The sequence below is a fragment of the Phragmites australis genome, chromosome 2 (assembly GCF_958298935.1).
Source record: "Phragmites australis chromosome 2, lpPhrAust1.1, whole genome shotgun sequence".
Taxonomy (NCBI): Eukaryota; Viridiplantae; Streptophyta; class Magnoliopsida; order Poales; family Poaceae; genus Phragmites; species Phragmites australis.
The window spans coordinates 33189292-33206762 of record NC_084922.1 but is presented as its reverse complement, the minus strand read 5'-3'; the positions used below and the strand labels follow the sequence as shown (position 1 = coordinate 33206762).

General features: G+C 47.4%; 1 protein-coding gene across 1 annotated transcript; it reads left to right on the top strand.

Annotated features, from left to right (window-relative positions):
• The first annotated feature begins 14563 nt into the window (after positions 1–14563).
• LOC133908441 (monothiol glutaredoxin-S5-like) lies at positions 14564–15560 on the top strand. The gene has a single exon (XM_062350478.1). It carries the CDS (start codon positions 14764–14766, stop codon positions 15211–15213), a length of 450 nt encoding a protein of 149 aa, XP_062206462.1. The 5' UTR covers positions 14564–14763; the 3' UTR covers positions 15214–15560.
• The last annotated feature ends 1911 nt before the right edge of the window (positions 15561–17471 follow it).

The window sequence follows — 17471 nt, the reverse complement described above, 5'->3', positions numbered from 1 at the left end:
CAGCCTCGGCCCAGCTCCGCTGGCGACCTCGAAGGTAGGTGTAGGATGGTGGAGGGAAGCCAAGACCGTCCCTTGGCTTCGGCTTTGCCCCACCAAGAGGCTGCCTCCGCCCAGGCTAGGCTTCGCCGATGGGCCTCAAAGGCGTGAAGGCCTGTGAGCACCCATCTTTGTCCTTAGGGGAGCCCCCTCTGAGCTGCTCTGTGGAGGCTCGTGACAAAGCCCCCCTCTGCTCTTTGAGCCCCTCTTTAAGCCCATAGCGGAGCCCCCTCCGGGACCCTCCACGAGATGGGTAGACTCCACAACGGAGGCCCGTGATGGAGCCCCCATCCTAGCCCCTCTGCATGTTGGGCGGGCTCTACGGCCTTCAACCACTCTACGTGCCTCGAACACCACTCCACCGCAAGGGCCCACTAGCGCTAGGTGAAAGTGATATGCCCTACAGGCAATCATAGAGATGATTGTATCACACGTCTATGTTCATGTACTTCTAAATAATATGTTATTCTTTGATGACTATAATTTACATTGATTAACAAGTATGTGATTTGTTCGTGGAACTCTTTATTTATATCATGATGCTATTCTGATTTGATCCCTGATCACATATCAATGGGATGATTCATAAGATCAGCACATGCATTGATTGATGATCATGTTTCACGGATCATGAGTATAAAGATATCGAATTAATAATGTGGACATTCATATTAGAGAGCATGATGTTGGATATGCCCACTTTGAGATACTGTTGGATTGTTATTTATGATGTGCCATCAGTTGTTATCTCAGATGATTAGCTACGGGATCCTTAGACCTAAGACCGCCATTGATTCCCAGAATGTGTAGTGACATACTTTAGGGTTGTCAAACACTACTCCTTAACTGGGTAGTTATAAAGGTAGTTTTTAGATTTGTCATAAAACATGTCGTGTGGTGTCAGCGATCAAGATAAAATTTCTCCCTCCTTGATAACGGGAGAGATATCTCTGGACCCCTCGAGTTAGTTGGATTATGAAAATGCATGGTCATGCCAATATGATAGACTTAATCATGATGAATCCACTACTTGATCAAGTGAATGGTCGAGCTATCACAAGGGTGGCATGTATCTTGCCTTGAGCTTCACTGGTATCATGGGGCAAAGGGATCAGTGCTTGTGTATATCAAGGTTCAGCCAATATAATCTTTGTGAATACTCGGGAGTCAACATGTTCTGCTAAGGACCGCTATTGACTTCGGTTTGGAAAGGGTTTCTGAGTTGTAGACGTTGGTACATGAACCTAACAAGTCACTCACTTAATAGATGTAATAAAACATGCGAATTGGATTCATATATGAGTTTGATTGTATTGTGATCGATGAGGTGTTATACTCCTAAAGGGCTTCCAACATGGGAGTCCATTAGCGAGCTCTATATAAGGAGAGGCATAAGGTGAGGCCTGTGAGGGAGAGCCACTCTAAAACGCTAGCCGCAACCCTCCACACGATCTCCTAAAACCCTAGACATGCGTGTAATGCTAGCACATCAGCGCTCAATGATTCCGCCCAGTACATGTGGATATCGTAGAGGCGATGTTGATATTATAATGCTGATCTCCTCGATATGTAGATCTTAACGTTGTTGCTCAGCAGGTCAAGGACCCACTCGGCTGGTCAATATACATGCTTGGCACTGGTCACGAAGCGATAGATTTGCTCGGTGGTTGGTCGTGGAACTAGTCATGGAGCAAACCACCTATTCAGAACTGGTCAAGGAGAAGGACCACCTACTCAGAGTTGGTCGAGGAGTGTGTCCACCTGCGCGGGGCTGGTCGCGGACCTGATCGAGAAGCTGTTCGAGGAGTTTGACGTGCACGACGTTAGATCAGTCTACTCTAACTCTTCTTCTTCTACACTATGAGTCAAGCAGTAACAATCTATGATCTCCTACTTGCATGGTTTCCTACGTGAATGCGGTAGAAAAAATTTGTTTTAGGGTAGCGTAGCCAACCTGTTCCCCAATAGTGGTATCAGAGCCTACATGCATAGTTTTTTATCTGGGTCGGTCACATTTGTGCGATATGTGGTAGTAATAGATTGGATTTATTATTGTTCTTGTGATTGGTTCGTATGATTGATCTGCCGATCCACGGTTTGGTGAAATAAGAGCTGGATGAGATGTAAGTCGATGAAATCATATGGCCAAAAGATTAGCTCGATCTCCCACCTGGTCGCACGTGCGACTTACCCCTACCGACTGGAATCACCATCGGGGCTAATAGCGCGTGCTGCAGAATGGTTGGATGAGCAGTATATCGAGGTTGTATGTGTTGTCGTCATTTCTGGAAAATCTCACGTGATGATCAATATGATTGATCAAATGGAAATTGAGGCATTATGAATGACTCGGAATCAGATTGATATGATCAAACCAATGAGATTTTTATAGCGATTTCATAGATACGATCTATGTATATTTGTGAGAGGTTTTCAAGGCACTGCCCTGAAACCCACTAGGGGTTGGCTTTCCCCTCGACCCCCCACCCACTAACCAGCTAGTGGGACTGCCGTGCTATATAGGCTTAGGGATTTTAAGGATAATATGTTTACATCACCTCGTTAGAATACGATTATGTGCTTAACTTGTTTTTGCAGGGAATGATGTGAATAGTGTGGTCTTTATGTGTGTATTATGCATGCGTGTAATTTTTATGGCTTACGTGTCATGGTTAATTATAGCCAAATGTTGTCATGTTATTGTAAAACGGCATGCGTGCCGACCTGTGATGCTTCCTTTCTCATGTAATTTGACTAGTCCTATTAGGTGTAATAGAGTAGTACATGATCATGGAGACTTGAAGCGTGATGACCCGGAGGACAAGGACTATGGCGACGAAGATCACCATGTGAAGGGGTCATACTATATCACAGTAAATATGATTGTCTGTGATGTTTATCTATACTCCTATCATGTTATTTTATTCATGTTTTCTATGAGAAAGGTATGTTTACATGATAGAATAGTTTTCCTCAGAAAAAATTAAGAGTAATTGATGCACTTCCAATAGCTGCACCTACATAGGTTTTGATCATTATTTGGTAGGTCTGCCAAAGCAGGGTGCCATCATTTATCTTAACTAGTTAGCTTGGATGTCGAACATCTACACGCATAGTGTTAGTTTACTTAACAAGCTATCAAAACGGTTTTGGACTTGGAGCATGGTGTTAGGCGCCGGGGCATTCGATGCTACTTAACAAACAAGAGTCACATAAATATGTGATTAGCAATGTGTTGCTTACCTATGTCACTTAAGTTTCTAGTAATGATACCAAAGCTCACTAGAATTTAGTCGAATATGGATCTTGTCCCACTATATGTCGTTACAGGGAAATGATTTTAAAACATATAGTGGGAGTATCCTTTGTTAAATTGTTTAATGGAAGGTTTTCATAAACATAGTGCTGAACTTTGCAAATTTTTGTTGTAGATCATGGCACCTACTGTTAACACCAATTTCAGTTTTAATTTGCATTTGATTCTTGAAAAAGAAAAGCTATCAGGAACAAACTTTATTGATTGTTATAGAAATCTGAGAATTATTCTAAAACAAGAGAAAAAAAAGTATGTTCTAGAGGTTTCCTATCTTGATGAACCAGCCGATAATGCATCTGCCGCTGATCGGAGGTCTTACGAGAAGCACACCAACGATTCACTCGATATTGGTTGTCTCATTCTTGACACTATGTCCTCTAAGCTTTAGAAGCAATATGAGAACACGGATGCTCACGATATGATTGTGGGACTTCGAGGCATGTTTAAGAACCAAACTAGGGCTGAGATGTTCAACACCTCCAAATCCTTGTTTGCGTGCAGATTGACAGAAGGCAGTACAGTTAGTCCTCATATGATCAAGACGATTGATTACATTGAGAGCCTAGAAAAACTTGGTTTTCTCCTTATACGTCAGTTGGCTACATATGTGATTCTCCAATCGCTCCCTACAAGCTTCGAGATGTTCATTTTTGAATTTTCATATGAATAGCATGGAGAAGAGTATGGCTGAATTACATGAGATGCTTAAGACCGCTGAGAAAAGAATTAAAAAAGCTCTAGTCATGTTATGATGGTTCAAAAGGATAGCAAGAAGAGAAAGCGCAAGGCCAAGGCTAAAGCGTCATATGACATCTCGAGCTTAAAGCCTAAACCTATTGGAAAGTCCAAGGCCGACCCTGCTGCTTTTGATGCTTGCCACCACTACCACAAGCCTGGCCATTGGCGGAGGAACTGCAAGCTATACTTGGAAGAACTCAAGAAGAAGAAGAAGGGGAGTAAGACTTCTACTTCAGATATAAATGTTATTGAAATTAATCTTGCTACTCGTCCTAATGATTCATGGGTATTTGATACCGGATCGATGATTCATACTTGCAAATCATTGCAAGGACTGAAAAGGACTAGGAAGTGTGCGAGATACGAGATGGATGCTCGTGTCACAATGGTGCAAAAGTTGCTCCGTTGGCCGTCAGAGTTTATTCCTTATCGCTACCCTCAGGATTAGTTTTGGAATTAAATAATTGTTATTACATTCATGCCTTGGCAAAAATATTATCTCCTCTTCCTGTTTGGAAGAAGATGGATATGAATTCATAATAAAGAACAAGTGTTGTCCGATTTATTTGAATTGTATGCTCTATAGTAATTGTCCAATTGTGAATGGATTATATATTCTATATCTTGAGGATGTCCATGTTTATAACATTAATACAAAGAAGTCTCAGCTTAATGATTTGAATTCCACTTTTATTTGGCATTGTCGCTTGGGTCATATAAGTGAGAAACACATGTGGAGGCTCCATAAAGATGGTCTTCTTGATTCATTTGATTTTAAACCATTTGATACATGTTAATCTTGTTTACTTGGCAAGATGACTAAGGCGTCTTTCACCCATCAAGGAGAGAGGTTAAGTAAGTTGTTGTCCCTTGTTCATACGGATGTATGTGGACCAATGAGCTCTATTGCTAGAGGTGATTTTTAGTACTTTATTACTTTTACTGATGACTTTAGTAGATATTGTTACATCTATGTAATGAGGCACAAGTCTGAGTCTTTCGAAAAGTTCAAAGAGTTTCAAAATAAAGTACAAAATCAACTTGGCAAGACAATTAAATTTCTGCAATTTGATCGTAGAGGTGAGTATTTGAGCCATGAGTTTGGTGATCATCTAAAGCAATGTGGAATTGTTTCACAGTTGACTCTGTCGGGGACACATCAATGAATGGAGTGCCAGAATGGAGGAACTGGACTTTGTTGAATATGGTCTGGTCCATGATGAGCCAATCTGATCTTCCATTATCCTTTTCGGGATACACTCTAGAAACTGATGCGTTCAATTTAAATAGAGATCCATCTAAAGCTGTAGAGAAGACAAAAATGAGATATGGACCAGGAAGCGTTCTGGGTTGTCTTTCCTTAAGATATAGGGTTGTGAGTCCTATGTAAAATGTTTGACGTCTAATAAGCTCACTCCCAAATTTGATAAGTGCTTCTTTGTGGGATATCCTAGGGAAACCAAAGGATATTATTTCTATAACTGGGAAGAAGGCAAAGTGTTTGTCACCCGAAATGGTGTCTTTATGGAGAAAGAGTTTCTCTCGAGGAACGTTAGTGGGGCACGGTGCAACTTGAAGAGATTCGGGCACCTTCAGAAAACGTTTCAGCTCCTATTAAACCACAACTGGATGTTGGAGAACATGTTGTGGAGACATCTGCCCCACACCGGTCGGAAAGGGTCAGTCACGCACCTGAGAGGTTTATGTTCCTAACCACGGCGCAGTGCGATATATTATTGTTGGACAATGATGAACCTAAGACCAACTCAGAAGCGATGGTGGGATTAGACTCTGAGAGATGGCTTGGAGCTATGAGATCTGAGATAGAATCCATGCACGATAATCAAGTTTGAAACTTGGATGATCCACCTAATGGTGTTAAATTAGTTGAGTGCAAATGGGTTTTTAAGAAAAAAAATAGACGTTGTTGGAAATGATCACATCTATAAGTCATGATTGGTGGCGAAAGGTTTCAGACAAATTCAAGGTGTAAATTATGATGGAACATTTTTGCCCATTGCAATGCTAAAGTCTATCCAGATAATCCTAGCAATTGCCGCATATTATGACTATGAGGTATAGCAGATGGATGTCAAAATGGCTTTACTTAATGGAAACCTAAGTGAGGATGTGTACATGACATAGCCTGAAGGTTTGTCGATCTGAAAAATGCTAAGAAGATATGCAAGCTGCAAGAGTCCATCTATGGGCTGAAGCAAGCTTCTCAGAGTTGGAATCTTCGTTTTGATAAAGTGGTCAAAGGGTTTGGTTTGATCAAGAATGAAGAAGATTCTTGTGTTTACAAAAAGGCCAATGGGAGCGCACTTGTGTTTCTAGTCTTGAATGTAGGTGGCATATTGTTGATCGAGAATGATATTCAATGCTTGATGCTGTAAAATCTTCGTTGCGAAAGAGTTTCTCAATGAAAGATCTAGGAGAGGTAGCATACATATTGGGCATAAAGATTTATAGAGATAGGTCAAGAAGGTTGATCGAATTAATCTAGAGTACATACATTGATAAGGTATTGAAAATGTTCAATATGCAGGATTTCAAGAAAGGTTTCTTGTCAATGTCACATGGCATCACTCTTAGCAAGAGTCGGTGTCCTTCGACCACTAATGATCTCGAGAGGAAGTATGATCTCATATGCTTCCACTATCAGGTCCATCATGTATGTCATGCTTTGTACACGCCCAGATATTTCCTATGCTCTAAATGTTACGAGTAGATATCAATCAAACTCGGTGAAGGTCCCTAGGTAACTGTAAGGAATATCCTTAAGTACTTAAGAAGAACTATGTATATGTTCCTAGTCTATAGAGGTGAGGAGGAGCTCATTGAAAATGGTTACATCGATGCTAGCTTCCAAACTGACAAGAACGATTCCAGATCGCAATCTGGTTTTGTGTTCTGCCTCAATGGAGGAGCGGTAAGTTGGAAGAGGTTCAAGCAAGAAACGGTGGCTGACTCCATGACGAAGGCTGAGTATATCGCAGCTTCTGAAGTTGCAAAGGAGGCTGTTTGGATCAGAAAGTTTATTTCTGAGTTAGGTGTGGTGCCTAGTGCTTCTAGTTCAATGGATCTCTATTGTGATAATAAAGGAGTCATTGTGCAAGCCAAAGAACCTAGGTCACATCAGAAGTCCAAGCACACACTGTGGCTCTATCACCTCATTCGAAAGATTTTAGATTGAGGTGATGTGAAGATATGTAAAGTGCACATGGATTTGAATATTTATAATCCGTTGACAAAGCCACTCCCGTGCCCCAAGCATGAGGTGCACATGAGAGCTATGGGTATTAGATACTTACATGATTGAATCTAGTGCAAGTGGGATATTGAAGGTGATATGTCCTAGAGGCAATCATAGAGATGATTGTATCACACGTCTATGTTTATATACTTCTGAATAATGTGTTATTCTTTGGATGACTATCATTTACATTGATTAGCGTGTATGTGACTTGTTCATTAAACTCTTTATTTATATCATGATGTTATTTTGATTTGATCCCTGTTTACATGTCATTGGGATGATTTATAAGACCAGCACATGTATTGATTGATGATCACGTTTCATGGATCATAGTTATAGAGATACTGAATAAATAATGTTGACATTCATGTTAGAGAATATGATGTTGGATAGATCCACTTTAAGATACTGCTGGAATTGTTATTTATGATGTGTCATTAGTTGTTATCTCATATGGTATACCTGTAGGATCATTAGACCTGAGATCATCATTGATTCCTAAAATGTGTAGTGACATACTTTGGGACTGTCAAACGCTATTCTATAAATGGGCAGTTATAAAGGTAGTTTTTTGGTTTGTCATAAAATATGTCGTGAGGTGTGAGCGATCAAGATAGAATTTGCCCCTCCTTAATAATGGGAGAGATATCTCTAGACCCCTCGAGATAGTTGGATTGTAAAAGTGCATGGCCATAACAATATGATTAAAGAGTTAATCATGATGAATCCACTACTTGATCGAGTGAATGGTCAAGCTATCACAAAGGTAGCACGTATATCTCCTTGAGCTTGATTGGTATCGTGAGGCGAAGGGGTCAATGCATGTGTATATCAAGGTTTAGTTGATATGGTCTTTGTGTAGACTCGGGAGTCAACATGTCCTGCTAGAGACTGCTATTGACTTCAGTTTGGAAAGGGTTTCCGAGTCGTAGTCATTTGTACATGAACCTAATAGGTCACACACTTAATGGGTTGAAACAAAACATGCGAATTGGATTCGTATATGGGTTTGATTGGATTGTGATCCATAAGGTGTTAGAGTCCTAAAGGGCTTCCAATGTAGGAGCCCATTAACGAGCTCTATATAAGGAGAGGCGTGGGTTGGGCGTGCGAGGGAGAGCTACTCTGAAACCCTAGCCATAACCCTCCACATGATCTTTTAAAACCCTAACCACGTGTGCAGTGCTAGCACATCGGCGCTCGGCGATTCCGCCCAGTATGTGTGGATACCATAGAGGCACTGTTGATATTGCAGCGCTAATCTCCTCAGGTTGTAGATCTTAATGTTGTTGCTGGGCTGGTCGAGGACCTACTCAGCTGGTCGATATACTTGCTCGACACTGGTCACGGAGCGTGACATGACCACTTGGAGCTGGTCAACGACACAACAGATCTGCTCAGTGGCTGGTCGAGGAACTAGTCGTGGAGCGTGACGTGATCACTCATAGCTGGTTGATGACATGACATGTCTACTCAATGGCCGATCAAGGAGCACGACCACCTGCTCAGAACTGGTCAAGGAGCACGACCACCTGCTCGGAGTTGGTCGAGGAGTGTGACCACCTACGCAAGGTTGGCGCGGACCTGATCGAGAAGCTGTCTGAGGAGTTTGACGCGCATGATGTTGGATTGGTCTACTCTAACTCTTCTTCTACTAAACTGTGTACCAAGTGGTAACGATCTATGATCTCTTACTTGCATGTTTTCCTGGGTGAATGTGGTAGAAAAAATTTGTTTTAGGCTAGCGTAGCTAACCCGTTCCCCAACACTAGGGTGTTGTGAGCTATAGGCTCGGTCAAAAGGCCCATTGTGTTTACTGTTGCGTGTGAATGGCTGAAAAGTTATTGTATTAAGCGCAATGTCATGGTCCGCGTATGACCTTCACTAGCGTATGGACAACATATCTACTCCTCCTATGAATGTCATGAACACAACGAATTACACAAAGCTTGTTGGGCTGCTTCGCTAACCATGCATGCAGTGAATGTTGTCTGGGTCGAAGTGTGCCTGATCTATGCAGACACCACCCTTGTCCCCTTCGTTGGGCCAGGTGGGGCTTCCTCTTCAAGCAGGGGGACACTTCATAGGCTATAAGCCTCGGTGGTGTCACACACTGACACGATAGCCACGTGCCTTGGTATAGACCCACGATGATGGCATAAGCCCATCACAATGGCACTTGCTCCGCACCTTGTAGGCTATAATCCTCGGTCGTGTGATGCTCTACCTCGATGGCCTTGTACCTTAGAAAAAAACCATGACTATAGCGTGTGTAATCCTATCATAGTGGCACTTGCTCTGTACCTCATAGGCTATAAGCCTCGATCATGTGATGCACTGCCCAACGGCCTTGTGCCTTGGCTTACCCACGACAATGGCGTGAGTAATCCCATCACAGTGGCACTTGCTCCGCACCTCGTAGGCTATAGGCACCGGTCACACAATGCACTGCCCTGATGGCTTCGTGCCTCGGCAAAAGCCCACAACGATGGCATAAGTCGATCACGGTGGCACTTGTTTCGCACCTCAGAAGCTATAATCCTCGGTCGTGTGATGCACTACCTCGATGGCTCTATGCCACGGAAAAAACCCATGACGATGGCATGAGTAATCCCATCACAGTGGCATGGCTCCACATCATGCACCTCGAAGGCTGGAGGCCTTGGTCACATCGAGCAACAAACACTCTGCACCTCGAAGGTCGTAGGCCTCGGTCGTGTCGAGCAACAAACACTCTGCACTTCGAAGGCCACAGGCCTCGGTCGCGTTAAGTGCTACACCCTCCACACCTCAAAGGTTGCATGCCTCGGTCGCGTCTGGTCCCACATCCTACACTATGAGGGCAATGTGCTACCATCGCGTTGAGACCCAATGCCGGAGGACATGGGCATTAGACCAAAAAGTTCACAGCATAGTCGCCGCCTTGAAGTTTCTAAGTTACTAAATAGTCGCACCCGCCACTTGCTTTCTAGCACCAAGCGTGAGGGGCCCGAGGAGTGGTGGAATGTCGGTAACAAAACAGAGCATCGATACATGAACATTGTAGAAAAATAGGTGTTCTGGCCCCTTGCTCAGTCGCCATCAACTCTGACCAAAGGAGTCTAAATGGCCCACCTCCGTCGACTCTCACTCTACCGCCTTTCACTCCCATTGAGGGAATCCAGACATCACACCTTCGCCAACGGTGCTTTGTCTTTGTTGAGCCCCTCTGCAGTGACGCTTCATATGGTGCGACTCAGTCAAGCGATGCCATCGTTACCCTCTGCATGTGACTCCATCGAGCTCTACCTTCGGACTCACTAAGGGGGTCCCCAGTAGCTTGACTCTGTCGAGATCCGTCGCAACAGTGCTTCGGGTGGTGCGACTCCATCGAGCTATGCCACCGACACTCCGATGGGCGACTCCGTCGAGCTCAACCTCTAGAGCCATTGAGGGGATCCCAGTGACAAGTCTTTGTCGAGCCCCACCGCAGCGATGCTTCGAATGGTGCGACTCTTTCGAGTGATGCCACCATCACCCTTGCCGTGCTACTCTATCTAGCTCTACCTATAGAGTCACCAAGGGGGTCCCGGTGGCCTAACTCCATCGAGCCCCACAACATCGACACTTCGGGTGGTGCGACTCCGTCGAGCTCTACCTCCGGAGTTGCCGAGGGGGTCCTGGTGGCCTGCCACCATCAAGCCCCACCTTAGCGGCGCTTCAGGTTGTGCGACACTGTCGATCCACGCCACCATTACCCTTGGCGTGCGACTCCGTCAAGCTCTACCTCTGGAGTCGCCGAGAGGGTCCCGGTGACCAGTCTCCGTTAGGCCCTGACGTAGCGATGTTTGGCAAAAATAAGCCTATCACCATGGCACTCTCCACACCTCGTAGGCTCCGATCCTTGGTCGTGCGGTATACTGCTTGAACAGCTCCACGCCTCAGCAGAAGCCCACACCAACGACACTAACAAGCCCACCACCATTGCACGACTCCACTCGCTCGTGATCGAAAGACGCGAGGGGGTCGGGAGAGTCTAGGTAACGGACCCTTGGTAATGCTAGCCAGGCCGCACACTAAGCCAAATGACAGCTGCTCTGGTTCTAAGTTACTAAATAGCTTGGCTGATCCTACATAGCTGCAGGCTTCTATGAACTCTGCTAAAACACATTATTTTCAAATCAATTTACAAGAATTATAAAGGACTAATGCAGGAGCCAACATCCATATGACCCAGAATACATAGCCCCAAGGTCACACCATGCAAAGGCCTTACATGAAAGTATGCGCATGAAAAAAAATACATAGCAGCAAAACATAAACACAGAGTGGGGCTCTGGACCATGTCACCTCCGTCAAGCCTCGTCACCACAGCTTGCACCCACCGCTGAGAGGGTCGTGGTGCCCCTCGGCTCCGCCATCGACTTCACCTCCGGCCACCACCACGGGGCTCTAGACTGTGTCACCTCCATCGAGCCTCATCATCATCGCTTGCAGTAGCAGCTGATGGGGTCATAGCACCAAGCCACCCTTCAACATCGTTGTTGACTTTGCCTCCAGCCACCTCCGCGAGGCTCCATACCATGTCATCTCTGTCGAGCCTCATCAGCACCACTTGCGGCAACCGTCGAGGGGGTCATGGCTGCATCCATCAGTCTTGTCATTGACTCCGCTTCTGGCTCCTGCCACGGTGGTCTGGACAGCCTTGCCTCAGTCGAGCCTCATGGTGGCTATCCACTGAGGGGGTTGTCACTGCCTTCCTCAGCCTCACCTCTGGCTCTTGTCACGGTGCTCCGGACGACCTCGTCTCCGTCGAGCCACGTCGCGACACCCACTGAGGGGGGTCGTGATTGCCTCCCTTAGCCTCGCCGATGACTTCACCTCCAGCCACCACCATGGAGCTCCGAGCCATGTCGCCTCCGTCGAGCCTCACCACCACCACTTGTGGCAACCGCCCAGGGGGTCGCGACGTCATGCCACCCTATGGCTTTGCCATTGGCTTTGCCTTCGGCCACTGCAACGGAGCTCCGAACCGAGTCACCTCCGTCAAGCCTCGTCGCCACCACTTGCAGCAACTGCCAAGGGGGTCGTGACTACATCCCTCAGCCTCACCGTCGACTTCACCTTCAGCTCTCGTAGCTGTGCTTCGGATAGCCCCGCCTCCATCGATCTTTGCTGCCGACTTCGCCTCTGGACACCACCATAGTGCTCTGGACGGCTCCACCTCTGTCGAGCCTCGCCGTTGACTTCACCTCCAGCCACCACCACAGCGCTCCAGACGGCTCCGCCTCCGTCGAGCCTCGTTTCGGCTACCCGCAGCACCCACTGAGGGAGTCACATACTACGTCTCTTAGCCTTGCCACCAACTTCGCCTCCCTCTCTCACCACAGTGCTTCAAATGGCTTCGCCTCCATCGAGCCACTCCATGGCTACCCGCTTAAGGAGTTGCGAGCTGCATCTCTTAGCCTTGCCTCGACTTCACCTCTAGCTCTCGCAGCTGTGCTCCGGACAGCCCTACATCCATTGAGCCCCATCGCAACGACGCTTCGGGTGGTGCAACTCTGTCGAGCTACGATACGTCGCCCCTAGCATGCGACTCCGCCGAGCTCTCGCTCTCCGCCCCTGGCCCAAGACATCTGCATCACAATGGCAGGGAACTATCCGAGATATCCTAACTGCAAAGGGGCTAGAGCCAGTTCTATGTGCATCTGCTCGCCCTTCGAGATCTCATGCCAATGGATGATGGGATGCTGTTGGGGAAGTTGCCCCAGTCCTTGGATGCTTAAATGATGTACAGCGGAGTGTTTAGGCAGTCATAATCCCCATATCAGTATTGCATAGAAGGCGAAAATGACCACATTACCCTCTTATGATTGTATTGTGTCAAAATCTCAGAGGCAGGGAAAGAATTTCACCCGTTCCTTCTCGCTATAAACCAAGCCCTTAAGGGACTAAGGAGGAGGCTCTCCATTGATTCATTTTTTTTTCACATACTTTCTCTCCCCCTCTCTCTTTTCGTTTCCTTTTGGCTCACTTATCATCTCTAAGTTTGAACCCCCGCTTGGGAGAGGCTCTCGTCGCGCTCTATTTGAGGCACGATTCGTGCACCAACATCGAGTGAGAAAAAAAGTACTCGCAAATACCAATATATCATAAGCTTCTCGAGATGCGTTATGCGTGCTGTCATCTTTGTAAGTCCCAACCAAACTATGTACGGGAGCCATCTCTTACCGTGGTGGTGAAACTGTGAGGGTACGACTTTAGTCACTAGAATTCAGATCCTTATACCCATGATTTAAACACACGTAAATGTTTTGATCATATTATTTTTAAGTGTGTGATAGAAGACATACTCACGGATGGATGATTGTGCGCGTGCGTCAACCTTGTAAAATGCCAAAAAAAAAATGCTACGTCATACATAGTCCACACGCTGTTTCCGCCACGCAAAAGCGATAGTATTCTCCATCGGCGGCAATACATTAGGCGTGCATACACACAATCTGGCATGGCCGTCGTCCATCAAGCAGTCAAGTTGGCTCGACGGGCACTAGTTTAACTCGGCTGGAAATCAGCCCACCCGACACGTGTTGGTAGAAAACGAGAAGGATACAAAGACCGCAAGGGAGGTTAGCATACCCGCGGTGAACATCCAACCCGAGTGACGTCTCGGATTACGACGCCGATCTCCCGCGCTGCCGACGCCACCACGCGAAACGTTAGGCGGCCGACGACGAAACTGCAGCGCGCAACCATTAGATTGTGTTGACCGCCTCCCTTCCCTTCAAGATTGGAGCCGTAGTATATGATTTCGCAACCGATCGGAACAGTTCGATTCGTTTGGACGGCTAGGATGGAGGTGGACGGACGGTTCTATGGCTTGCTCGGCCAAAGGCCTCCTCCTCTGGACGGACGGACGGTTCTATGGGACGGGAACTGATCCGTGTCCCCTCGTTGGCACAAGCACAACGGCAGACGCAGCCAACCGTCATTCGCCACGTCACCCTCCGGAAAGAATGGCGCATTAGTGCCCGCTGTTCGCGCCCCCTCAGGCACCTCCTCCCGGGATCGACCGCCCCCACCAGCCGCGTCCGCGGCCCGCAGCAGCTATCGTCACAGACCCGGTGGTCCCCGACGCCGCCCGATCGAGCCGCGGCTGACGTCCCTCCACGCCACTCCGCCCGCTCCCCCGACTAGGCCCCGAGCCCTTAGACTCGTGTGCAGCAGTCAGTCCGCGCGAACCGATCGAAATCTCCCCGGCGTCGCCGGCGGGGCCCGCGGTGCCGTCAGCTGCACACATCACCTTCCCTGTATATATCCCGCCTCCCAGCGCCCAACCATCGCGATCCACACAATCACGCCCGCGAGAGAGAGAGAGTTGTTAAGGGGAGACTCGGGACGTCAAAACGAGAACAACGCACGTCGGGAGGGAGCAATGTATCAGGCCATCCCCTACAGCAGCGCCCGGCCGTGGCTCATGCCGGCGCCGGCGCCGGCACCCGAGGCGCCCCTCGTCGCCGTGAAGCCGGAGCCAGCGGAGGAGACCGGACGACCCGCGGCGGCCGATGCGGCAGGGGACGACGCTAGGGCGGAGGTGGGGAGGACCGTGGCGGAGAGCCCGGTGCTGGTGGTGGGGCGGCGCGGGTGCTGCCTGAGCCACGTGGTGAAGCGGCTGCTGCAGGGTCTCGGGGTCAACCCGGCCGTGCACGAGGTCGCCGACGAGGCCGCGCTCGCCGGGGTCGTGCCGGCCGGCGCCGAGGCCGCCACGCTCCCGGCGGTGTTCGTCGGAGGGAAGCTTCTGGGCGGGCTCGACCAGCTCATGGCCGTCCACATCTCGGGCGAGCTCGTGCCCATCCTCAAGAAGGCCGGTGCCCTCTGGCTCTAATTTAATCCGCAGCTTCTTCATTTTCTTTTCTTTTCCTTTTCCTTTCAGAAATGATGGCGTCGTGATTAATCCTGGCCGTTGGTTTGAGTTTTACGCCGCTGCGGATGTGCTCTAGGATTTTGATATTTCTTTAGGGTGTGCGAAAAATGAAGATCAGAGAGCTAAAGCCAGTGCTTCTAATTATAATTTTATTTAGTATCTGCCTGGTAGTGTGTGATGAGATGAGTACTCGCTTCTTCCATCATGTGAATACGGGAGACGAGCGAGCAGCAGAGAAAGAGACGTTTCAGCATCTGTACAGTCGTTTCCGTTTCTGAATCAATGAGAATGAGCTGTCCAGTTTCCAATTTTCCTGTGGCTTGGACCATTTTCTCCTTTTGCTCGATAATACTCCATACAATTGATTGCCGTCCGTATACGACATTTTTGTCTTGACTACCTCGATTCATGGCCGGTAGCTGAGATGGTATGGGTGGATGTCACTTGCGTATGATTCGTCCAGATGACATATCAGATTTATCAAGAATGCTTCTTCGTTTCTTTCCCCTGCCAAACGGTGACTTGAGCTCCCTTCGCTGTACGTGTATTAGCGTTAGTTAATTGGTAAACTGTCGAAGATGAAATAAACAGGATGTGAAGATGCAACGCTATGGATTTTAATTATGCACCATCTAGTCGATACTATCTGTATGACTGCAGTACTTAGTCGATTCAAATTCGGCGATACTAGATACTATATCTACTTAAAGAATTTACAAACAAATTCTAAAAAGCTTATGTGCCAATGAATAAATACCCCATGCTCCGTGAATCAAACTATCCCCGATGTTCAGCTGAACTAATTGTGCGTAGGATTCACACAAAAAAATTTACGTAAGTATAGCACAGCTCATACAAATTTGCCACAAACAATTCTAGACTAAGTGTGGTTGCATGATTTAATGCTTGAGTTACTTACTAACCATTACTGGCTGCTCGTGAAAGAACTAGTGCCAAACGGGAGACGATGTAACTAAGAAAACGGGACGATGTGATGCTTCGCGGCCTTTGTTTCACTCCATTAAGGACTCCACGGTTTCTTTCTTCTCCGTTGTACTCTTGCGTGGGACAAACATAGTAGTACTGCCAAGCACGTAAGCAGTGATGAGCGCTGGTAACTGCCGCAAACTCAGTCGCACCAAAGCAGCAACGAAGAGGAGAAATTAGACTTCGTCTCTCGGGGATTTGCACGGCACATGCGCCTCGGACCGGAACAAGTTCCACAGGCTAATTGACCACAACTATAATGGGAGGATATATGTAACTATCATTTATGAAATCTGAGGTTTTATAAATCTTTTTAGTAGATGTGTGTATAGATTATAAGCTCTTCAATAGATATATATATAGATTGCAAATCCAGTGTGTGTCAAGATATATGTATAAAGTGTGATGTCCGTTTATTATAGCTTATACCTAGTGTCTAGGGAAAAAAAGACCACAACAGTCCGGCAGCAGTAGGATCTAGTGGTGCGGGTTTTTTTTTCTCTTTGCGAAAGTGGTTGAAAAATCTTCTTCCTCTCCGGAAGTACAAAAGTACAGCACGCAGCACGATTCTTCCTCGGACTGGGGAAAGATCTTTCTTGTCAGACTCTCCATGGGTTTGAGTAACATCTCGATCTCTGAGCCACCAACCCTTTTTCTCTTAGCACGAAGAGAGAAATTTCACTATGTCGCCGGAGGCTTATCTCCTGCTATCTCTGCTCCCTAGTACTAACTTTTTTGGCTCGAACCTGACCGAGTGACCGATTGACCGTGGTCTGGAACTATACGTGAGCGCAGCTTCAGATGCAGGAGCTAAGCACCTGGCGGCATCCACTCCACACGGAGCACCTTCCATTCTCTCATTCTCTGCACGTAAAACCGCAGGTCGCGCTACCACGGTCGCTGGCCCAGCTTGCCTACCGCGCCGGCTCTTTTGTACGTCCGACCGCCATGGCTGAAGTTTGTCTACCGCTTGGCAAGTTGAAAAATAGCTGGAGCAAGAGGGCAAAGGAAGCGACGAATGCCGACGAACCGGCTGTCGCGCGTACGTGGCCACGGCGCCACAGGCACGGGCGCGCACACAGGCGCACGGAGCGCGTCCGCGCTCGCGGCTCGCGCGGGCTGCTACCGTCCACCAGGCGCGTACGCACCAAATACGCCATGTGCGCGGCGGCATCAGCCGCGTTTCGGCGTTTGGCTGGCCGCGGGACCGTAGCACTCAGCTCGGCTTGCCC